We start from the raw sequence: 25613 nt of genomic DNA, 5'->3' as shown, positions 1-25613 counted from the left end.
CAGTCGCCTGGAAGGGAGGGGTCATCACCAGGGAGGACTATACCTCAGTTGCTCGGGGCTGCAGGGGGGCGGATAGGAAGGCCAAGGACTAGCTACCCAGATGAAGGACAACAAGAAGACCTTTTTTAAATACATAGGGGGCAAAAAGAAGGTACCAGGCAATGTGGGGTCTCTGCAGGACACGCTAGGAAATCTGGCTGTCACACCAGACAGGAAAGCTAACCTATTTAACAATTTCTTTGCCTTCATTTTTCTGAGCAGGGACTGGTTCATCCCCCCCCCCCCCCCCACTGGGAACCCCATAGGCCCCAGGGTCAGAGGGGAACTAGTCAGGGAACTTCTGGAGGGACTAGACGTATTTAAAACCAGCAGGTCCTGACGATCTCCACCCCAGAGTGCTGAAGGAATTAGCAGAAGTCATTGTGGGACCCCTGGCATGGCTTTACAAGCACTCATGGTGCTCTGGCATTGTGCCAGAGGACTGGAAAAGGGCCAATGTGGTTCCCATCTTCAAAAAAGGGAGGAAGGAGGACCCGGGAAACTATAGACTAGTTAGTCTTACCCCGGTCCTGGGTAAGCTTTGAGAGAATTATTTTAGCACATGTCCACGAGGGGCCAGCAGGCGAGATTATTCTTAGCGGCAACCAACATGGGTTCATTAGAGGCAGGTCCTGTCAGACCATCTGGTGGTCTTCTACGACCAGGTCACCAAATCCTTGGACGCAGGCGTTGCGGTGGACATAGTCTTCTGAACTTTAGGAAGGCCTTTGACACCGTCTCTCACCCCATTCTCATTAAAAAAACTAGGGGACTATGGCATTGCCACCTACACAGTCAGATGGGTCACTAATTGGCTGGAGGGCTGCACCCAGAGAGTGGTGGTAGATGGGTCATTTTTGACCAAGGGATGAGGGCAGTGGGGTCCCTTCAAGGTGCGGTCCTCAGGCCCACTCTGTTCAACATCTCCATCAGCGACTTGGATGAGGGGGTAAAAAGCACCCTGTTCAAATCTGCAGATGACACTAAGATGTGGGGAGAAGCTGTGATGTGAGCTCCTCTCCTCCATTTGAAGATTTTAGCGGGGATTCCATCTGCTTCAGATGCCTTGTTCAGCTGTTTGATGACTTTTCTCACTTTGTCAAGGGTTGCACAGATTCCAAGATCATCTCTGAGCAGGTGTTGTAGAACAGAGCTGAGAGCTGAGAACACTCTCATCAACAGCAGAGTCTTGACTGAGGTAGTCTTCAAAATGCTCCTTCCAATGGGCACTGATGGCTGCCCTTCCCGTGATCAGGTCTCCTCCATCCTTATGACTCAAGGGTATTGGGGTTCCTGAGTGCTCGGTCAGAGATGGCTTTGGTGGCACTGAAGAAAACATGAATACTGTGGATGTCAGCGAGATGTTGAATCTCCTTAGCCTCATCTTCCCACCATTTGCTCTTCATATTGCAGGTCCTCTTTTGGACCTCTTCCTTGACTGGTTGAAGATTCAATTTCTTATGCTTCAAGTTAATGTCATTTTGCAATTCATAAAAGGCCTTGCACTTGTTATCGATCAACTCTTGGATCTCCCGGTTGTTCTCAAACTAGTCTTGATGTTTCTTGGTAGCGAATCCAAGCGTCTCTTCACAGGCACTTGGCAATCAGGTGCCAATTCTTAGATCGTGGGTGTTGCCAAGATATCTTGTGCCCCTTTTTCTGGTGGAACAGGATGTTAGTGATGAGAAGTCCATGTTTCATGCATTTGGTCAAGAAGAGGATGCCACTGGAGTTGACCTTTGCTACTCCTTCCTTGCCGATGGTTCCATTCCAAAGGTTAGAGCCCCTTCTGACTCTGGCACTGAAATCACCAAGAAGAATAAGTCTGTCTTCCTCCAGAGCATCGGAAAGAACTTTGTCAAGGTTGGTGTAGACTTCTTCCTTCATTTCATCGGCAGTGTCAAGAGTCAGGGCATACATGCTGATGACAGTGGCATATTGGTTCTCTGCCAGTTTAAAATGGAGAGTCATAAGGTTCTCGTTAATTTTAATAGGGAACTCATTAGCAAGTTGGTTTATGAGATCATTCTTAATGGCAAAACCAACTCTGTGAAGTTGGTGTTCTCCTTCCTGTTTACCCTTCCAGAAGAAGGTATAGCTGCCTTCATGTTCTTGGAGCTGACAATCTCCTGCTTACCACATCTTGCTCAGTGCAACTACACTGATGCTGTGTCACCCAAGTTCTCCAGCCATGACAGCAGTGCAGCACTCTGGACATTCACTATTATGGTTGTCCATCAGGGTCCTGACGTTCCAGGTCCCAAAAATGATGGTGTGCCACTGATGATATTATCGACCACGGTAAAGGTAATCCCACTGGACATAGTTATCTAGTCAGGAAGAAATACAAAATACTACATTAGGCTATTTTTAGGGCACCTTTTCTAGCCCCTTCCACATATGGGATGAGTACAGCAGATCCTGAAGAGGGCTGCTCAGTCACAGTTCAGCTACCAAATCACACTCCTGTGTCATCCAAGTGCTAGACGACCTCCTTGTAATTGCCACCTTTGTGCCAGTTCATGACTAGGAGCTTCTGGACCTCACAATCCTACTCCTATTGCCATTAGCTGGCTGCCAAAGGGCTTGAGGAATGTGCTGGAAAAGGTGTTTTCATAAAAGACACCTGTGCATGACTTCTTTTACAATGGAGAAGCTGCTGCACATGAGCTTCCACATGGCTTCTGGAAGAACAAGACACTGATCCAGTGGCAAGGAGGCCAGGACAGCTGGTAATCTTGTTCCGCTGCAGCCTTCATCCAACTTTGCAGCCATCTTCTCGGTACCAGCTCCACCACTGAGGACTTGTAGACCTATGGCTGGGCAGGGTTATTTATAGAGGCGACCTGTTCTTGCCATGTCCCAGTACTGTCAAAGGATGTAAGTGGCTTTTCAGGAGGGAAACCATTGCCACCTGCTGTTTTCACCACAGCCTAGTGGTGCTGCCACTGCTTGGTCCATGACTGCTTATTTGTCAGAGTTCCCACTGCTTATTTGCTGCTAACCTTTCCTGAAGGTCATTCCACTATCTGCCACCTGTGGACGCTCTGGGTAGCAGTGCAGCTCTGTCCCACAAACCAGTTTAAGTAACAAAATAATAAACTAAGTGTCTTCCCAGTAATTGTGAATCTTTAAACTAGGATTGATCAACAACACCTTTTCTAGAATTTGTATTACAAATGGAACAACACTTGAAAGCAGCATCTCTTTTGTATAACTGGAAATCAAGTATAAAATTTTACTTGTCAGAGTTTTTTCCTGAACACAGTACTGTGAAACCATCTTTATAAGGATATAAAATGATAACAAAGGTGATATTAATCAATGGGCTTGCACAGGATAAAACAGCTCAGATGCCTATCCTCCAGTTTTGGTACTTTATCTGATACATTTAATGTAAGCATTTGATGGAACTTTTTAGTAAAGTGAATTTACTAATAAATGTAGATGATTTAGAGTTTTCTTCGCTGTAATTTCAAAGTCATATTTAAGTGAATCCTCAGAACAGATTTTTAACTGTGCATGTTGCCTATCATTTTGTACACGTTTTCTAAAAAATGAGAAATGATGAAAGCACCTTTAAAGCTAAATTAAGTAATCTTCCCTTTTGGTAGTACAGAGAATTTTACTCTTTAGCTAAAGCACTCTGCAAGGGTCATATCAGATAGCAACTAAGCAAACATCACTGCCCCACAGAAAATAGAAGCAATTTGTTGTTGATGCCTCTAAAGCAAAAATACAGTAATTTCCTGCCCAGAAATTACTACAACCCAGGCGTCAGGCACCACAACTCTGACCCTCGTCTTCCGTGACATCAAATTATTGAGAAGTATCTTTACAAACAGTCCTCCAATATCTTTTCTGAACCTTTTAATTACCACATGGGCTTTTAGCTTTGCAGTTACACATGCTGAATTGGCTGACTGGCACAATGAGAAAAATCTGATAGAGACAGAGCTCTGGTTATGTTTGAGTGACCAAACCCTTCCAAGGTATTGTAAAATGAGCATCGTTTGAGGGGCAGTACTTCAAATAGCACATCATGAAAAGAAAAAAAAATGCAAAGAAAAGACGTGGCACCATCAGCAGTTTGTTTCATAGTTTCATAGTTAGTAGGGTTGGAAGGGACTTGAACAGATCATCGAGTCCAACCCCCTGCCATGGCAGGAAAGTGTACTGGGATCAAACAACCCCAGCAAGGTGTTCATCCAGCCTCCTCTTAAAGACCCCCAAGGCAGGAGCCTGCACCACTTCGCTTGGAAGTTGGTTCTTTGCAGGAAGGCTGAACTACCATTTAGAAAAGTCGTCACCATCACTGAAACCATATCCTTAAGGCTTTTAGCTGATGAGTAAAAAAAAAAAAAAAAAAATTCATCTTAACAGCTGACGTAGTAAACTGGGAAAGGCCAAGATAAAAAACAGGAAGACTTCTGAACGATCAAGCTGCCACTTCCTCCAGCTTTCTTCCTGTTTCATGAGTGAGCAAGTCAACAGAGGGTTTGGCTTCCTGTAACTGCTCTATCAGGAACTGGAAGTCTGTACAAAATTGAATGCACTTGATGGCTGCTTTTGCTTCCTCCTCCTCTTTGTAACAGTGAAGACATCACTAATCCAAGAAAATTTGAAGTTCCCAAGGGACAAAAAGCAGCACAGCGACTCTGTTCACATGACTGCAGCTGTAACCAGAGAAAGGTATGGCACTGATAGCAAATGAAAGCAAGTCTTAGAATGAAGCACGTGTGTTGTTCCTGTGCAAATGCTCTGCCAATTTTTTATTGAATTCAGTATTTGTGAAGTTGTTCGTTTCAGATGTTTATATTAAAACAATTGTTTAAACTGTTTAAGCTCCAGAAGCCTTCATAATAATTCTACCTGATCTTTGCTTTTTTTTTCCACAAATAAGTAACTTACAAAAATATATCCTGAAGGCCTACCACCACCAGGGTTCAGATGATTGTTTTTAATGGTATAAAACATACGCTAGTCTATTTAAACAGAAATCCTGATGTCAGTAGGTACCAAAACTTAAATAAACAAGAGCAGCAGATTTGAGAAAAGTGAAAACTCTCTGAGATTTAAATTATATTAGTTTAACAGCAGCACAGATGGTTTTACCTGAAGAAATAGTGAGGCCCTTCCGGTGTCAATGCAACTTGAATCTAAAAAGCATTAATTCTCCTTATTCTAAAAATCTCCTCTTCCTGCTTCCTTTAAGTTCAGGCTTTGTAACAAAATCAGAATTTGTGCTAAAACTACTTTTACTGTTAGCTTTCTGTGACACTGTCTGCTCTTTCTTTATTTTCATTTTTTTTGTCCTGTGTTTATACAGCACTTAGCTTGATGTGTTTATGTCCATGATTGGGGCTCTATGGTACTACAGTATTACTACAGTAATACAAACTGACATTTACTATTTTATACCTTTGATGTCGATTAAGAGATTTAGCTTTATGTACCTACATTCTGGTGTGCTTTAATCAGTACTTTTTAAAGCTAACTTGAAAATCTAACCTCAAAGCCATAAAAACCATTATTTCACCCCTTCAAAGTATGAATATTTCTTTAAAATCATAAAGAGGACCAGAATTCTCTTCCAGGCAATCCACAGCAGACCTAGTATTGGTGCTCCCTTGCCAGCCCCTCTCTAAATAAAAGTAGTTAGAACTGACTACTGCCTTAGACTAGAGACCAAATACTGTTCCTGTGCCAGCCAATTACAAACTACTGTATTATCTGAACGTCTAGAAAGATGAATGATTACCATCTAAAAAGAAACATGAGGAACACCAAGTACAAATGATATTTCAAAGGTCACTTCATTAGGAACAACATAAGCCAGGAGCAGAGAAATTAATTTTCCAAATAGTGGGAGGGCAGAGAGCAAGGGTTAGGGTGAAAGGATGATGGTAATTAGGAAAGAGAAGAACTGCACTTTCAGCTATTAATTAGCAAATTTATACTTTCAGTCAAGAGTAATAGCATAGAGGACACTAACATAATTTAATTATGGGACAGATGCTGGAACCACGTCTGTATACAGAACTTTTAAGTCAAAAGGAAATTCGTGCTTGGAGCGCCTGCAGCAGTTCTTTATTAGGGGTGCACTGATAAAGATTTTTTGGGCTGATACCGATGGTCCACATCAGCCGATACTAGTTTCATAGTTTGTAGGGTCGGAAGGGACCTGAGCAGATCATCTAGTCTGACCCCCTAATCCGATTGCTGATATGCATTGGAGAGCAGTGTCTGGCTGATAAGTCCGTTGGGGGTTGGGGGGCAAATCGCCCCTATGGCAAGGAAGGGAGTGGGCTGGGACATAGTTTCATAGTTCGTAGGGTTGGAAGGGACCTGAGCAGATCATCAAGTCTGACCCCCTGTCATGGCAGGAAAGAGTACTGGGGTCAAATGACCCCAGCAAGATGTTCATCTAGCCTCCTCTTAAACACCCCCAGGGTAGGAGCCTGCACCACTTCGCTTGGAAGTTGGTTCCAGATCCTACCTGCCCTGACCGTGAAGTAGCGCCTCCTGATATCTAGCCTGAATCTACCCTCTGCCAGCTTGTGACCATTATTTCTAGTCACTCCTGTTAGTGCTCGGGGGAACAGGGACTCCCCCAGTGCCTGCTGATCCCCCCTGACTAGTTTGTAAATGGCCACTAGATCCCCCTCAGCCTTCTCTTGTGGGGAGGAACAGGTTCAGGTCCCGTAGCCTCCCCTCATAGGGTCTGCCCTGCTGTCCCCTGATCATGCGAGTGGCCCTCCTCTGCACCCTCTCCATGTTGTCAACATCCCTCTTGAAGTGCGGCGCCCAGAACTGGATGCAGTACTTCAGCTGCAGCCTGACTAATGCCGCATAGAGGGGGAGGATCACCGCCTTGGACCTGCCTGAGATGCATCTGTGGATGCACAACAAGGTGTGGTTGGCCTTCCTAACCGCATCCCCACACTGCCGGCCCATGTTCATCTTGGCATCAATGATGACTCCAAGATCCTTTTCTGCCTCTGTACTGATGAGAACAGAGTTCCCCAGCCTGTAGGTATGCCACTGGTTCTTCCTCCCCAGGTGCAGCACCTTGCACTTGTCAGTGTTGAAACCCATCCTGTTCTCATCCGCCCACCCCTGTAACCTGTCCAGGTCCGATTGCAGCCTATTCTTCCCTTCAAGTGTGCCTACTTCTCCCCACATCTTAGTGTCATCTGCAAATTTGAACAGGGTGCTTTTTACCCCCTTGTCCAAGTCGCTGCTGGAGATGTTGAACAGTGCGGGCCCGAGGACCGAGCCCTCGAGGACCCCACTGCCCACATCCCTCCAGGTTGAAAACAACCCATCCACCACCACCCTCTGGGTGCGGCCCTCCAGCCAGTTGGCAACCCATTTGACTGTGTGGGTGTCGACACCACAGCCCTCCAGTTTCTTAATGACAATGGGGTAAGAGACAGTGTCAAAGGCCTTCTGAAAATCCAAGAAGACTATGTCCACTGCTAGCCCTGCATCTAAGGATTTGGTGACCTGGTCGCAGAAGGCCACCAGGTTGGTCTAACAGGACCTGCCTCTAATGAACCTGTGTTGGTTGCCCCTAAGCATAATCTCCCCTGCTGGCCCCTTGTGGACATGTGCCAGAATAATTCTCACAAAAAGCTTACCCAGGATCAAGGTAAAACTAACTGGCCTATAGTTTCCCAGGTCCTCCTTCCTCCCCTTTTTGAAGATGGGAACCACACTGGCCCTCTTCCAGTCCTCTGACACCACATCAGAGCACCATGAGTGCTCGTACAGCCATGCCAGGGGTCCTCCAATGACCTCAGCCAATTCCCTCAGTACTCTAGGGTGGAGATAGTCTGGACCAGCTGGTTTAAATACATCCCGTCCCTCCACAAGTTCCCTAACTAGCTCTTCACTAACCCTTGGCCTAGGTGCACACGTAAGAGTGGGGAGTAGGCCTGTGCAAAGCGGCTAGTATTCGATTCGGATTCAGCCAATTTGGAGGACAGTGATTCAATTCGGTGATTCGAATCACTGTCCCGATTTGATTCAGCCGAATCTGATTCGAAGATGCGGGTGCTCCCCTGCCCGCTCTCCCAGCCCAGCAATGGCTGCCACAGGTCCCGGCTCTTTGGGGAAAAAAAACCCCCCAGATCACCAGGTGCTGCCAGGAGGGGGGTGATCCCCACTTCCCCACATTGCCCTGTACTACGAGTCCACACGAGAAGTGGTGAGTCCTGGGGCTTTTCTTGGTTTGTTTTTTTTTCCTAAAGGGCCGGAGCTGGCCCGGGGGGGCACTCGTGGGGGAGCTCATGCAGAGCCCCCCACATAGCATGGGGCAGTGGGTATTGCCCCCCACCTGGCAGCACCTTGTGAGTCACCAGCACTTTTTTTAAAAAACTGGGAGCTGGAGTGGGCGGGACAGCCATGGGGGGGGGGGCCTGGGGGGAGGGTTGAGGGGGGCTGGCAGGGGTCCGCCCATGGTACTTACCAGCTCGGACTGAGCCGCAGCCAAGAGCGCACAGCCTGCCCTCACCCAGAGCACAGATCCAGGGGGCAAGTGCCCCCTGTGCCTGCGCCAAGGGTGCACACAGTGGTGGGGTGCCACCTCCCTCCCCACCCTGCTGTGCCTCCTGCATGAACTGCCTATGGCTCCGCTCCTCCTGGGCAGTGCCTGCCCCAGCCCCACCCCCACTCTCTCCCTCACCATGGTGGCCTCTATCTGTCCCCCCACATCCCTTCCTCCCCACCCCACAACAGTCTTTCTGGCTGGATGCTGCTCTCCAAGCTCCCAGGCTGCATTCCTGGCAGCATACATGCTGTAGCTGAGCACATGCACACAGTATTTAAAAAAAATCAGCAAAATTACCAGTGACATCAGCCACAAAAATCTAATTGCCAAGAACATCAATTTTCCTTTTACTGGTGCCGATACGATATGGACCGATGCATCAGTGCAGTTCTACTTAATATACTTCCAGGCCTCCTCTGTACTTATTATTTCTGACCAACAGGCTTTAATTCAATCCAAGTGACAAAAAAAGTCAGCTATGAAACTACCATACATACTATTTTAGGCCACAGACACACAAATACATCAATTGTGACTCATGCAGGGTACTTTTCATACACCAAAGCTGCTCACGCCTACTAGGTTAATCTGTTTGCTTTTAGACATTAAAAAAAGGATAATCTTTTTGCTTATTTAAAAACTGTTTAAATACACATCAGACTGGAAGGAAGATGTGCCACCTCTTTCATTTATTTATTTAACTTCAAGCAGCTAAAAGGTAGCCAAAAAAATCCCTACATTATTTTTACTTGGTTGCATACTCTGGAAAGTTTCAGCAGCTAAGGAGTTAAGCAAGGGTTTTGTTTTTTTTCCCCTCCACATCATTCACTCTGCTCTGTTAGCAACTAGAGGTTACAGTCATAGCAATACTATCTTTAAGCAGCAGCAATGCAGTCTCTACAGATTTCAAAGACTAGTTTCACTGCCTTTAAAGGCTGTGTCAGAACAGTCAACAAAAATTTGGAGAAGATCAAGCTTTCTGTTGTCATTACATAAAAAGAGACTGCCTGTTCTGAGTGCTTGGGGGCCACTGCAGAATAAACTATTAAGCACTATGAAATGCTAAACTAAACCCTAACAAAAAAATTCTGTTAATATTTAACCTATTTAATCCAATGTGAGGTCTCCACATAAGCAACAGAAAGAAGAACTTAATCTGATTTTCACCTGAAGGGCAATGGGACTTCATACATTTATAAAATTCTGCTGCTAACATCTGGCTCCTCTTCTGCAAGGTGAGTTTAAATAAGCTGAATTTTAAGAATTTATTTTTATAGAAAATGCTTTTAAAAACATCTTTAAAAGCTCTAAAACAAATGCTTTGATTCTGACCAAGGCATTTCACTATTGAAAATTAGAGGCTTTTATTTTTAGATAACATTTAGACTAAAAACAACTTTGAATTAGATGCGTGTGTGAAGAAAGATTGTTAAAATGCTAAATGCTTTTTTTTTCTTATAATATAAAAAGCCTCATCTGTGTAAATGCAAGCTACAATTTGTTGTGAATCGCTTAATTTCTTTTAACTCTGTAACCCAGGGCTTTATATCTATTGCCAAAACACTACTGCCATAACATCTTCACTAAACTGCTACAAGTACAAGCATTTTGTGCAAGGAAGAAAATAACTAGAGAAAGCAGCTGAAATATTACCCCTCATAAACCCATTTGATGTTTCTAGTCAATATTAATCCCCTATTCATCTTTTGAAGTCAAAAGAACTTTATGGAAATATTAAATTTAAAGGCCCAATCTGGCAAAATTGTCATTTACTTACCTAATTGGCTATATATAAAGTTGTAACAGAAGCAGTTTCAAGGTAATTTAGGAATAATTATAAGAATATATATGAAATGGTATTTCCTTCTATTACTTTATTTTGAAGAACTTAAACTTTTACTTTTTACTTCAAAAGTGACTTATCCCCTATATAACATCACTACTCGATTTATAAAACAGCTCATCAGGCAGATAAGATATAAAAGAGTCCTGGAAGTGTCAGTGTTCCTTAACCCTTTCATGACACTAAAATTAGAGACATTCAATTTTCTAAAGCAATTCAACTCAAGAAATTACAGAAGTACAGCCAAATGTTTAATTAAACTTTAAAAGGATTAAACCCCTCCAAACAACACATGAAGTAGCTAATTTAGGTGTGCAGTGACATAGCCCAGAATTTGGAGGACCGAGAGGGACCCAAAAAAGTAAAAATTCATCACAAAAACTATTCAGTTTGCTTTAAAAAAAAATTAAATATACTGCATGCATGTATTTTATGCAACAGGATCTTGATGGACTGAAATTACTAGTATGTTGGCACGTGTCTATAAATATTCTACTATGGGCCCCACCTGTCTTTTAAGCTTACTTTCTCAAACTAAAATTGAAGAGTTTGTCTAATCCAGTAATTTTCCCCCTCTACCATTATTAAGGCTATCTCTACATGCTCATCCTGGAAATATAACATTCATCAACACTGTCACAATTGAGTGCCTGAAACTCAGGATTTAAATCTATACTTCAGTCCCTGAAAATTGGCTTGATCCTTTGAGAGTTCAGCTTAGTTTCAAGTGGAGGGAGAAAGAGACTTAAATGTTTTACATTTCAAAGAACTGGCCATGATATATGCCCGCTGATGATATGCCAACATTGATCCAAAGACCTACACTCCATGCAAGGAACACAGACCAAACTATGGCTGGTATTTCAGCTCTATGGTAAGAATATCATCTGTGAAGGGTCTGTTTTCACCCAATAGTCTTGGCATTGCATCACCTTCTTGTAGGTCCATGCCCAAACCCTGATCACTTAAGCATGAAGAAGAAAGAAGGGGATTTCTAATGTCATGCCCAACTTGCCAATTACATGCTCCAATTAAAGAGAATTTAAGACATCTTTATAAAAAGGTAATTAACTGGTACAAGAAAAAAAAAATCACATTAAGATGAAAACTATTAGTTTCAGCCCTAACATTTTAAAAATGCTGTCACTTCCTTCAAGTGAATGCTATCAATTAAAATCCATTTAACAGACTGTCAGCAGACACTTCTCTTATCTCCTGCCCCAATCCAGTTCGTCATAGTCATAGCATCCTGTCTTGTGAGATCTGAAATGGTTGATTAGGGAATGTTTTTACTTTGTATACTACTTAGCACATATCTTTGTACATCCGCCAGCTTATATACCGTAAGACAGGCTATATAAGCCTCAAACGAGCACTTCCCAAAAATGTACAAATAATTTAACCAGATAATTAACATTATGAAACAAGTGAAAGCCAGTTTTTTAGGATTTATGGGGTGGGAAGGGAAAGGGTTAACAATTGGTCTCTCTCTCTCTCTCTCTCCCCCCACCCCCCAGTTATTACATGTTCTCTTAAGAGGCTCAAAAAATCCCTAGAAATATTTTGACTTTGGGGAAGGAATCTTTTCTTCTCACCTATCACATATAAGTAACACATTATAAGCCAATTCCTTGGTAACTCCCATTTTTTAAATCTATCCTTAATGAGATACTGTACTTCCTATGTCAGAACTGACGCTAATACAATGTAACAGTTCACCAATGATTTACATGCTATTTAAATATTTCAGAAAACCCAATAACTGCATATTTCTTGTCCTTCAATATAATGCTTAGGCTTAGCGTGGTGAACCTCAAAATGTGCTCTAGAGATCCTCATCCTATTCACTAAATTAGAGTGACTTCCCTATTCTACCTTTAATTATTCATTCATTATAAGCAGGTTTTCTGGCTCTAAGACAAAGTCAGTGCTACACTACTGTAACAAACTCTCCTCCCACTAACCTCCACTACGGGTACATAAAGTCCATTATGCTAATCTTTTCTTGGCTCTGTTAGTCCGTCGGCAGCAGTGCTGGCGTATTTGATTATTCCTCTGAAAAACCTTGCATCTGCCTTGCAAAAGGCATTCTTCTCTAACTGTTTTCTCCACAACATCAAAAATTTGATGCTGATGGGAGTGCTGAATTTTTCAGCTTAAACAAACGAAGGGCTCACTTAGAACCAAGCTTGCACAAGTGTGTTTATGCAGTAAGCCATATCCCTTATGAGCCACTAAACAAATATATATATTCTTCTGGGACTGGATGTCCTAATGTTTTTTCTTTGGCCTATGCATTTGATGTGTACTGAAGAATATGTACAGATCAAGCACAACAGGGAAATGGATACAAAATTGAAGCAAAATCTTCCAAAGAATGGATTAATAAGCAGAAGAGGAAAAAGGCATTCTTCCAGTACGAAATCCTGCGCAAACCAGTAAGGACTAAGCTAAATACATTCTTTATTGAAAGTCTTCTCTCCTAAAATTTTAAGTTTTAATCATTATAAAAAAATCTAGCCTCGTCACAAATTCTCAGATTTCAGTACTTAAAGTCTTGTGTTCCTGTTTTACTTAAGTTCCATTATCGTCCTTTGTTTTAGAAGCTGGGGGAGGAGGGGTAGAAGGAGTGTCTTTTATTGAACGAAACTAAGTTAAACGAAAGCAAAGACTCGTAACACTTTAGCAACAAATCCAACTATCAAATGTACCAATTTAGCTTACGAGACGCTAAGATATACCCATATTAAGTGAGGTTAACAGACACAAAATATGATAAAGTTGCACTTGAAATATCAACATTTTTTTTCTACAAGCATTTAGCTTGAATAAAAGCAGGGAAAAGCAAAGAAACCAACCCCTCAAACACTCCTACAATCACAAAGCAAAACATTCAGGAGTCCTAATCATCATATTGTCAATTTGACTGATTTTTTTTTTTTTTTTAAATTCTTCAGGAAGGTTTATGTACTACTTCACCAAATACTTCAAAAACAAAGGCTTCAATTAGCAGCTGTAGCAGACAGGAGAGCCAAAATGAATTAGCTAGCTGCTTGCTCTACGAGCATTAAAATGTACTACTATAACACCAGTAATTTACTGTATTACAGGAAGGATTCAAAGATTCTCAAAACAAGAAAATGCAGTTATTTGGCTGTTAGGATTCGGTATTAGAAAACTGATCTATATAGATCGTGGAGTAAACAAACAAACCAGAACTCCGGGTCACTTAATGTTACGGAAAAAACTATATACATTTGTGGATCAGAATTTGGTCTTCTACTGCTATTTATTTTATCATCTTTGCTGTTGCTAAATAGCTGGTCAGAGAGCTGTGCAGCTTTACTGTTGCCAAAACATTACCAGCATGTACTGCCTGCTCCAATTAAAGGAGCAACACAGGAATTGAAGAGATGCCCAGATGTTAAATAGTTGTGAGCAGCTATTTGTCTCTTGACCAAAACCACATAATAAATTAAAATATAGAAATAACATAACTAATAACTGGAAAGCAAGAGTCCGAAATAGCTAGGGTTACCATCTCTCCGGGAAAACCAGGACCCTTTTGGGTCCTCCCCCTCCTCTGTGCAACAGGTATCCTCTTTTTTGGAACTGGAAACCTGGTAACCCTAGAAACAGCAGCTCTTCTCAATTCTTTGTCATTGGTAACTGCGAGTATACAGGGACCGAGGAATTACAGGTACCATTCTTCTTATGCAAACTTTATTGCCTCTCCGTTCCCTGTTTTGGGGAGAAATTGTAGTACTACTATTTGGCACTACAAAAAGGATCTCGGCATCTGCGCATGCATCACTTTCATTTAATCAGATTAAATCAATTAAAAAACCAAAAAAAAACAAACCCAACCCTGCTTTCTCTTCTCCCTTTCAGATAAGTGAACAGTAAACTATGATCAAAAGAAAGTGGCTGCAGAACAAAAATGAACCAGCTTGATGCAGCAAAATCAGGATTTTTAGTATGCCTTGGTGTGTCTATTTTTATCCTCACTTTCATCTATGTAAAGAACACATTTCCTAAAGAATCAGGTGAAAAGCCAGACGCGGAAGAATGTGGCATTTATCCAGATGAACTTTGTTCAGCTCTGTTTGAGGGGAAAAGCGCAGCACCTCAGATTGGGAATTTGTGTCAGAGTATTCATCGACCCGAAATGCTTTATTGTATACAGACTCCATGCAACTGCTCTGCTGTCCTGAAGAATTTGCATTTCATAACAAAACCACTGTCTGAAGAAGAAAAAAACTTCCCTTTGGCATACATCATCACAATTCACAAGGAGTTAGAAATGTTTGTAAAACTACTACGAGCCATTTATGTGCCTCAAAATGTTTACTGCATTCACATTGATGAAAAAACATCCAAGGATTACAAAGCTGCTGTGCAAACCATAGTCAACTGCTTTGAAAACATATTTCTCTCATCAAAAAGAGAAAGTGTTGTTTATGCAGGATTTTCAAGGCTACAAGCAGACATCAATTGTATGAAGGACCTGATTAAACTCAACAGTCAGTGGAATTATGTTATTAATCTATGTGGCCAGGATTATCCTATCAAAACAAACAAAGAAATTATACAATATATCAAAAGCAAATGGAACGGTAAAAATATAACTCCTGGGGTGATCCAACCACCTCATATAAAATACAGGACGCATGTTAGTTACAAAGAATACGTCCATTCTGGAACATCCTATGTGTATCCAACTAAGAATGTGAAAAATAACCCCCCTCATAATTTAACCATATATTTTGGGAGTGCTTACTACATACTTACTCGAGAGTTTGTAGAGTTTACACTGACTGATGTACGAGCAAAAGATTTGCTTGAATGGTCAAGGGACACATACAGTCCAGACGAACACTACTGGGTCACACTGAATCGTTTAACTGGTAAGATGACCATTATTTATACTATGAATAACCTCTGGTTTGACGCTGTTAAACTAGCTACAGAAGTTATTTTCCTAAACTTGCATTACTCATATGATGCTATGACCTACATGTTGTTTGGAGACAGAAACCAGAAATGTATCGTCTACTTCCAAAGGGTAGGGTAGACCACTAGCCACTGGTTTCAAAACATACTGCTATTAAGAATGTTTTCTCCCTATACCCAACAGTTTCATAGTGCTTAGGGTCAGAAGGGACCTAAACAGATCATTAGGTTCGATCCCCTGCCCTGGGCAGGAACGAGTGCTGGGGTCATAACACCCCAGCCAAGTATCTGTCCAGCCTCCTCTTGAAGACCCCCAAGGTAGGAGAGAGCACCACTTCCCTTGGGAGCCCATTCCAGAGCTTGGCAGCCCTAACTGTAAAGTAATGTCTCCTAATGTTCAGCTTGAACTTTCTCTCTAACCATTTGTGGCCGTTATTCCTAGTAACCCCTGGTGGTGCCCGGGGGAACAGAGCCTCACCCAACTCCCACTGGTCCCTCTTGGTGAGTTTGTAAACCACCACCAGATCCCTTCTCAGCCTTCTCTTGTGGAGCCTGAATAGGTTCAGACCCTTTAGCCTCTCTTTGTAGGGTCTGCCCTGCTGCCCCTTGACCATGAGAGTGGCCCTCCTCTGGACCCTCTCAATGCTAGCTACATCCCTCTTGAAGTGCAGCACCCAGAACTGGATGCAGTACTCCAACTGCAGCCTAACCAACGCTGCATAGAGAGGAAGGATCACCTCCCTGGACCTGCCTGTGATGCATCTGTAGATGCACGATAAGGTGCGGTTAGCCTTACTGACCATTTTCTTGCATTGGTAGCGCGTGTTCATCTTGGAGTCAACAATTTCTGCCACTGTTTTGACAAGACGGGTGTTCCCCAGCCTATAGGTGTGTTGCTGGTTCCTGCTCCCCACATGCAGTACTCGTCTGTGTTGAATTCCATCCCATTCTCATCCTCCCACCTCTGTAACCTGTCTAGATCTAGCTGTATTCTGCCCTCCCCTCCAGCGAGCCCACCTCACCCCACATCTTGGTGTCGTCAGCGAATTTGGACAGCGCGCTTTCCACACCAACATCCAGATCGCTGATAAAGATGTTGAATAGCACAGGCCCCAGGACCGAGCCCTGGGGGATTCCACTGCCCACGTCCCTCCAGGTCAAAAACGACCCATCCACCACCACTCTTTGGGTGCAACCATCTAGCCCAGAGGTGTCCAACCTTTTTGAATGTGGGGCCGGATCATAAACTTATCACCCAGTGGGCTGGCAAGCCATATTCAAAGACCTCACAGGAAGCGGTATCACATCACTCCCCCTCCCCCAAAATGAAAGTACAGTGTTTACTTTTGTTTCCTGTTGCAGCACCTCGGGCCTAAGAAAATGACTATGAGGGCTGCATGGCAGCCTGCGGGCTGTATGTTGGACGAGCCCGATCTAGCCAATTTGTCACGTATCTGACTGTGTAGGCATCAATGCCGTAGTCACCTAGTTTACACCTCTTTTGGTGTAACGTATACATTTCTTCTTCTAACAAAGTAATAAATCAAGAAAAATCAAGAGATATTAATTTCAAGCTGCCAGTTATCAAACTGCATGTAAATAAACAATTAACAAGACAATACTTTATAAGGGTATCTTCAGAGATATGAAAAGTCATTCCCAAGGGGTATACAGAATAAAAGCCCTCTTCAGCCGCGATTATTTTTCCTCCCCCCAGATTCTCCAGGTGCCACACCAAATGCAGCCTGGGAAGGAAATATACGAGCTATTAAATGGAAAGATCAAGAAGGAGTTAATCATAATGGCTGCAAAGGTAATGCAATTATTCCAGGAGGACCTAGTTTTACATTCAGACTGATGTACTTGCTGTAACTTTTCTTGTAGAATACAACATACATTTCATAATTATCCATGAAATGCGCCTCAGGAGTTATGCATATTTTATTGTGAATGTAACAAATAAAATAGATAAGCTCTCCTACTACATTACTCTCCTATATCAAATCCAAATATCTTTCAACTTGGCAGAATGCTGCAGAAACTATTTGAGTGTACGTGTGTGCATGTGTAATATCAGTGTGTATAAATATGTGCATATATGTATACATACTAATATACACACACAAGCAAGCATTTTTTTTATTCATCAGTGAGGATGATCTTTTATAAATTAGCCAGTTTTATAAATTAATGACAGATTTCCTAACATTTTACATTCCAAGCTTTCAAGTTTGGAAACTCTAGCTTGATGTTTACCAGGTTTTGCCTACTTGCATCCATTCCCATTTCCCATTTATTAAATGGACTTTATCCAGAACACTAACCATAGCAGATCCAGCCTTCAAATAAAAAGAACAGGGTTTGCTCAACATCTTTTTGACAAATGCATATGTGAAGCAAGAGAACACATATATGCTCCTGAAGTTAACACATCTGGCCCATTATTATAAGCAAAAATATAGCAACACTGTGCTGTCTAAATGGCAGTTTGACCTTGGTTGAGCATGTAAGCACTGACTTTCATTAGATCTGTAATTGCCATAAATGAAGCATGAAGAACTTGGGCACAGACTAAAACAAGAAAAATGAATGGTCACACTGCAGACAGGAGATCAGATCACTAACAGGCCATGTGCACAACATGAGGCAGCATGCCCCAGTGAGGTCCGTGCACATTTCTCCCCCTAAAATCTGTTCTCAGAGTGCAGCGCTCACGTTTACAAAAAAAAGCAGTGTTAGTCTTTATCTCTGTTTCAAGTACTTGCGCACAGATGGATCTGTCACGTTTGTCAGTACTGCCCTGTCTACACTGTACAGGACAGCACTAGAAAACGTTGCCATAGGAACAGACCCACTAATTTGTTCACACTGTGAACACTGTACATAGCCGCTTCCTGGCACATGCCCAGAGCCACTCCCATTCTCTCACACTTGGCTATGCTCATGAAAGGCATTAGGTGCGCCTAGCATCATTCTAGCAGTGGTCAATGATATTTTTTCACCATGAAGCAGTCACCAAGAGAGAGCAGGCAGGGTGAATTTTCATGAGGGTGCTCCCTAGCCTTGTCCAACAGTGCAGACAAGCCCACTAAGTACCTGAAAACAAATAGCTCCAATCCATTATTCCCTCTTCTCAATATGCATTATTCATTTTTGCAGGACATTACATCAGAAATATTTGTATTTATGGACTGGGGGATTTACAATGGATCATTGAATCACCTCATTTATTTGCCAACAAGTTTGAGCCTGGAAAGTACCCCCTTGTTATGGACTGCCTGGAGAGGCGATACAGGCTTAAAGTACTGCAGCAAGCTGAAGTCCCAATAGAAGCACACTGGCGTTTTCAGGAAACAAATTATTTTAACATGAAGCTGAACAACTGAATCCATCCAGTATCTGAATTGAGGGACAAAGAATGGCAAAAAACTACTGAGATATTTTTAAAACACAGACTTCATCATGTACATCAGAGTTAGAGAACATACAGACCCATTCTGTTGTTCGCTTACTACAACCTCTGGCAATAAAACTGCAAGAAGCTTCCTAATTAAATTGAAAAACCCTTGATTATTGAATAGAAAACAATCAGCATCATTTAAAAAAAAAAAAAAAAGACTGCATCTAAGAAAGAAGGTTATCAAATACGTTAACAGATGCTTTGGAAGGGATGGAAGAGTGACACGTGCAAAAAGAAAAAACAGACTGAAGAAAAAGACAGAATATTAATTATTCAAAGTTTAATTAAAAGTGGTGTCTACTGTCTAAGTCTAGTAAACCAAGTTATTTTGAATAAAGGGAGCAGTTTACACTACATTGTAAAAGTGGCAATGCAAGTTGACAAAAATTACTGAGATATTTTTAAGCTTACTAGACTTGCATGTAACACCTAAATTATTAACAATGAAATAATAGCAGAATATTAGTTTTCCAGCTTACTTTTTAAATTTTTATTTACCAGCACTTTGTATGTAGATAATGTCACTGTTTTGTTGACGACCACTTGCACTGCCTATCACCATGCAGTGCATGAGACAACACTCATGCACTCTTCTGGTGAAAACTTAGACATGCACTTTTCACTAAAGGATACTTGTCAGAAGCGGTAACAAGGATGCCCACTATTTGTATTTGGAGTGAAAAGGGCACCCTTTCTTAGGGACACGGAAATGTAGGTAAGAACAGGAGGTATGGTAAACACCTGGGGAAGTGGCCCCAATTTTTCATCTTGCAGAGCAGATGCATGAATGTATATGCTGGTAGTTGGCTTCCCTTGGACATCTCTGCATAAAACTACAAACATTATAGAAGATCTAGCAGCATCCAGCAAATGGACACCACCTTTAAACCTCTCTGGGGACCAAAAGAAACAATGCCTGTGGTTGGAAAAATGACACCCCACTCCCCCCGGCACAAACCGGAGCACAGAGGCAGACCAGATTCAACGCAGTTGTGGACATGAGTTGGTCTCCACTCCCCATGTTCTGAACAGTGGACTTTTTCTCTTAGCCTTTCCTACGAGGCCTTACTTCAATGGCGTGCTGCTGAATGGAGTGGAGGAGTGTGGGGCAGAAATGTATTTGGTATTGTTCTCAGGCCTACCCCACTCTTCCTGGATTGAGAGGCTCTTATAAACCAACACCAGGAAGAGATAGGAAAGACCCTCCGCTCCACTCTTTTTACTTTGATTATTGTTTTGTAAAATTCTGTTTAGACTATGTTGTTGATGAGAAAACCTCCAAGCTTTAAAAATAAATGTTTTTGTCCATCTTTCTACGAAAACCCCCAAGCTTACTCCCTTCCTTCATATACATATAAACATTAAAAAAAACCCCCAACCACAATTTGGAGGCTCATTTTGTTCTCTCTCTCTGTCTCTCACAAAGCTTGGAGGTTCTCTCATCAACAGACACACATGCACACAAATTCAGGCTAAGCTGCTGACGATTGAATGCTAGGATAAACTTGTATTTTTAATGGGTTGTTTTTTTTTTTAAATCAAGTTGTTAGCCTCCCTGTAAGCAGTGTTTCTTTTTTAAAAAATTGCTTTGGAACCTTGTTCTAGTGAATCAAAATACATTTGCAAATTTGTTTTCAGTGAACTCCTAAGGGACCTAATGAAATACACATTGCTATATTTGGTTCACTCCTACAGACATTTTTATTCAAAAGTTTCAGAGCAATTTACAAATGAAGCCTCAATATTCTTGTAAAGTATTATTATTCTGCCCCCCTCCCCTCCTTTTTATTTCTTTGGGGGCAAAGGGAAGACAGAAGCTAAGTAACTTTCAGAGACACTGGTGGAGCTGGAAAAAGCTCACATCTGAATTTTAACCACAAGTTTATCAAAACCTAATCAATTAACATTTTGTACACTGGTGTACAGTTTCTAGATGGCACAGTTTAGTTGAAACGAGTTCTAACCTAAGCACTGAACATCTGTTTCACTATTTAATGAAAAAAGTAGAAGTTCAACCCATGTCCCCCCATAACTCCACGGTATCAAAAAACAGGAGGCAACTTTCTAACCATACCACAGCCTGAGTTTTCTTTATTGCTGACAGGTTTGAGCTGCATGATAAACAAGCAAATGCTTTTATTTATTTATTTATTTGTTTATTGTTTTAAATAAGGGGGAAAAATGTGAAAAGGGTTTCTCTCTGTACTCATAAGAGATCATCTGAAAGCTACTATTGAAACCAGGGATTATTTTATGTGTATTAGTCATAGCAAAATTAGCCATGGACCTTCTTCCTTAATGCCACCTAATTGTTTATAAAAACATTGGCGTGTTTACCTGCTCTACATGATTTCTATAAAAAAAACCCCTCACTTTTAGTTGTTATTTGACCGACTCTCAGGGTCTCATGATGCCTTAGTTAAAAGTGAATACCATGATTCTGACATCTTTATTCATAAGATGCTATTTAATGCAAGAATGGGACACAGAATGTGGCCCAGATTAAAACAGAAGAATATTTTATTACAATCTCTTGCTTTCCTGTATACATTAAATATCTCATGTTAAAAAAAATAATATCAAGGTTTAAGTTAAAATCTGACAAACCTAAAAACCCATAGTTGAAGGTGATCCTACTTTTAAAGAGTTTTAGTACAAAATGTTATATGGAAAAAAAAACCCAGCAAGAAGAGGCATAACGGTCCCAATTAATATGCAGAGGCAACAGGATAGTTTAAGAAAAAGGTTTCAGTCCTTACTCTGAATTACCACAACTCTGTTAAAGTAAAACAAACAGTATTTTAACTGTTTTTTCTCCCCAACAATAATTTAAAACAAGCCATTTATTATTATGAGAGCTTAGAAGAGCGTTAACAGAATATATGTGTACGTATATGTTATATATATTTACAGAATATCAGTAAACATGTTATTTTAACCAGCAGATCATCCAAGACAGTTAGACCAGTTGTATCAGTCCGTGTTTACTGACTTCTGAAACTGTTCACTAAATAGAGTTCAGAGTCTGCAATGTCAATGTGCCCTTGTATAAGGAAACGCTATGCTGTGTAATGTACTGTAGATGCACTTACTCTAGGGATGAATGCTGCTTGTCGGGTTGCTGTGGAAACAAAAGTTGTTGCACATATACAATAGCTGCTTTTCCAAGTTAAACACGGCACAAGTCCAGTAGTGAAGGTACTATGCCAACTGTGTATTAAAGTCTGCAAAAACTGACTTTTTCAAATAAAATTTTAAAGAAATACAAAAGATGGCATACATGACCCTACTTTTTAATTTTTTTATCATACTTCAATTTCTCTCTGCTTAGGAGGTGCTTAAGATAAATTTTGGGAGCCTGTTGTACCTTGCAAGGATAAAACCGGAACCTAGAATAGGGTTTTGGGGAAAAACCAATAATGAAAAAAACCCCACAAACCTGAAGGTTCCAAATCATTATGGATCATATACATCACCCAATATTGATTCTTACATGCTTTCCAATGAATATATGATAACTCTTGGTGGTATGTCTCGGCCCAGAATATTATCCGTATACAGGCATCTCACAGCCTGTGGCCTCTCCAGGCTGTTTTTTCTCCTGAAGAAACGCTTGAACAATGCAGCCTCAACTGTATCACGGCTGCTTTCCTGGCCTCCACCCAGGGAGGCTAAAGTCCTGCCTGGTGATTGGAGATAATCTTTTTGAGTCAACAAATCCTTCTCTGCTCCCCCTTCCCCAAGTTGCTTTTTTGTAAGGCCTATGGAAACCCCGTTTTTCAATTCAGTAGTTAGACTCTTAATCATCTGATAGCATTGCTAATGACACTGTAAATGAACTCTTGCTTCAAGGCTGGCTTACCACAACTAACTCACGGCAATCTTCCTCATCTACAGCCTATTCAGGATCATAGAGAATGTTGTACCATAATTGTTCAGGGACTCAAGTTACCATATTCATATTATACTTTCCCGTTCGTTCTTTGTAGTGGCTGTCTATAAAGGAAATAAAAGTCAGCACTATCATTGTTAAAGTCAAAAAAGTTAATGGTTTGGAGTCCAATTAATACAGGAGTCCATTCCTATAACAAAGACGCAACAAAAACAAAAACAAAAAAACACCCCCCCTAAAGACTCAGTTGCAAAACTTTGTTTAGACGGAACAATGCCGACTCGGCATTACGTTACCGTCTCACCAACATCCTCTCACACTTTCAGCTTCTTTCATTCCTGGGAGTCTGAGAACAGCAGAGACTTCCTATGCCTAAAGAAGGGTGACTACAACTGGAAGCTTGCAAAACCCACCCCCCCTTTTTTTTTTTCACCTGTTCAGTTGGTCTAATAAGAGAAATCACATCTACCCAAAGAATCTTGCCTAACTTGGTATTAATCATTTTCCAAAAACAGATTAAAATAGCTTCAAGCCTTAAAACAGATATTTTACTAGTGATTATCATCCTCTAGGTATGGCAAGATAAGAGAGGTGTGGAGAGATAAGCTCAGGCTTGTCCCTACCTGGCCAATCCTCCATCACTGCCTCCATTGCCCAGCTCCAATGCAAGGAGCCAAGCACTGCAATATGTAAATTAGTTTTTGAAATTGCACGCCATTCAACTCACAAAAGTTAGGGAGAGGAGCTATGCATCCAAAAATTGAGAACCACTGGTTTATACTTTCAGAGCCATTTCCTCCTCTAAGATTTGTTGCTCATTTTTCTCGCTACCCTCAGAAAGAGTAATCCACCTTATTATATAGGAGCAGTGAAAAGTACAGCTGCTGCAAAACCGCACAGCTTCATGAAAGCTTGTAAAGATTCAGCTGGTGTAAATTCACTTTGTTTTTGGTCAAAAATCCTGGCAAAAGAATAAAGAAAAATAGTAAAAAAAGTTCTTATCTATGCTGGACAGAGGATTTACTTAAGCACTGACTAACAAGATGACGTTCTGATTGGTTCACTGGATACTACCAAAGTAAATAGAACGTGTTGACAGAAATGGAGGCGTTACATTGTGATTTACATTGCCATCTAATCTTCAAGAGAATTTAGATATTGTGCTGTATGATCAAGACTGAATGCGTGTTTAAAAAATGACTTGGGGGCCAATTTAAAAAACAAAAAATGGCCATGCAGTGACTACGGTTCTGTAAAAAAGACCTTCCTAAAGCCTTAATCCATCAAAATCTCCTTCCCAAATCCCCTAAAAATAAGTTCTTAACTATTTTCTAAAATATTCTTCCCAGATAGTCATATTTCGGCCAAACAATTAAAAAGGTTTTAGGTTAGATGACAATAAACAATGTTTTAAACATTACAGACTTATGTTTGACTTCTTGCATCACATGTATTCATCTATCCCTCTCACAGGTTTCACTTTTCTAAGAGAACATACAATTTGACTGCTAAGTAAGAGTAAGATGGAGATCTGAAGAGTCAAAGAGCAGTTTTAAAAGCAACTACTGTCTGAAGTCTAAACCACTTCCAAAAACCTCTCTTATGCTAGGAAGCAGCATAGTTTCTTCACTGAAAGAAACCAGCGACGATAGTTTCTGCCCATCTTAGTAGCAAAATAAAACTGTTACAATTGGTTCCAAAATTCTCAAATCATGTAATGGACCACCTTCTTGAGAGGCGTGCACACGCCATGATTCTTGACTTTAATAGAAATCCTGGGGTTTCAAAACAATGGGGACTTTTGCCTTCTTCACAGGAGGGGGCAGGGGGACAGGATTACAGAAACACTGTGCATCTTTCCTGTATCAGGTTTTTTTCTACCACAAAAGTTCCTTTTCTTCTTTACCCTGGCTCCTACTGCAATTTACCCAAGAATCACAGCAACTGGGAAAGGGTACTTTGGTGCCAGTGTCTAGCATTAGTATTTAAGAGCAATGGCACGTTTCACTGTTTTTTTCCTTTATCTTTGGATTGGCACAGTATTTTTCAGGAGTATATTTGGGATTTTGGCAGGATACAGCAATTCTGGGGTTGGATCACAGTTTCTTCATTTTGTAACAGGTGGTTGCTTTTACTTGGAGAAGGCTGAGGAATGAAAAGACAGAATGAAAAGCCAGGTGGGTGAGTGGGGGTTACCTCTTCCTTTTAAGCACATCTGAGGATCTAGCAAGACCTGATCAGCTCTGTGAATGTTCCTAGGGGTTATGTGAAACGTAACATAACAAACATGGATAGCAGGTTTGGAGCTACTGATTAATCATATTCTCCATGTGACTGGTTTTCATCCTGTGGCCTGCAGCCCTCTGGGGGTCTGCAAACTATGTCTAAAGAATCTGCAAAAGATGACTATGATCAATTCAAATGATTGATCATAATCAATCACTTATTCAAATGGGTTAACACCTCCATTCAATATTTAAGGGTCCACAAATGAAAAAAAGATTGAACACCACTGCTCTATGTGGATGCTTTCTCTTTATAATGGATGTTATGAATTTTATCACTAGAGACATTGTTGGGAAGCCCTTGATGTTTATAAGTTAGCAACATCTACAGGTTGGTCCCTAGGCTCACACTTAAAGAGGCACACAACAATTTAACCTGAATGAACAATCGTGGATTTCAGATTATTAGGGAACAGAATGGCTACACAACTTCAAGATGTGCACTCTGTGGATCAATATACCTACACTGCTCAGAGTATACCCAAGAGTAAAGTCAGCTAGCAGCTCCCAGATTACACCAAGGTACTTGCAACTTTGTGCAGGTCAGCACTCAACTGCATTAAAATAGCACATGGGAAATTCTGGCC

General features: G+C 41.3%; 2 protein-coding genes across 3 annotated transcripts in view; one reads left to right on the top strand and one right to left on the bottom strand.

Moving 5' to 3' along the window:
• RTF2 (replication termination factor 2) overlaps positions 1-25613 on the bottom strand; it is a 54091-nt gene that overhangs the window by 14553 nt on the left and 13925 nt on the right. The window lies entirely within an intron of this gene.
• LOC149856720 (putative beta-1,3-galactosyl-O-glycosyl-glycoprotein beta-1,6-N-acetylglucosaminyltransferase 7) lies at positions 9473-24503 on the top strand. 2 transcript variants are annotated; one of them, XM_090020413.1, is made up of 5 exons: positions 9473-9828; positions 12751-12874; positions 14328-15343; positions 17107-17202; positions 18549-24503. In XM_090020413.1, the coding sequence occupies exons 3-5, from the start codon at positions 14377-14379 to the stop codon at positions 18773-18775; spliced, it is 1290 nt and encodes a 429-aa protein (XP_089876539.1). In that variant the 5' UTR covers positions 9473-9828; positions 12751-12874; positions 14328-14376; the 3' UTR covers positions 18776-24503. The 2 variants fall into 2 exon arrangements, with proteins under 2 accessions (XP_089876539.1, XP_089876538.1); XM_090020412.1 differs by lacking the exon at positions 12751-12874.

This window comes from Crocodylus siamensis, chromosome 10, assembly GCF_052110815.1.
Source record: "Crocodylus siamensis isolate JL-2025a chromosome 10, ASM5211081v1, whole genome shotgun sequence".
Taxonomy (NCBI): Eukaryota; Metazoa; Chordata; order Crocodylia; family Crocodylidae; genus Crocodylus; species Crocodylus siamensis.
This window is presented reverse-complemented; position numbering and strand designations above follow the sequence as displayed.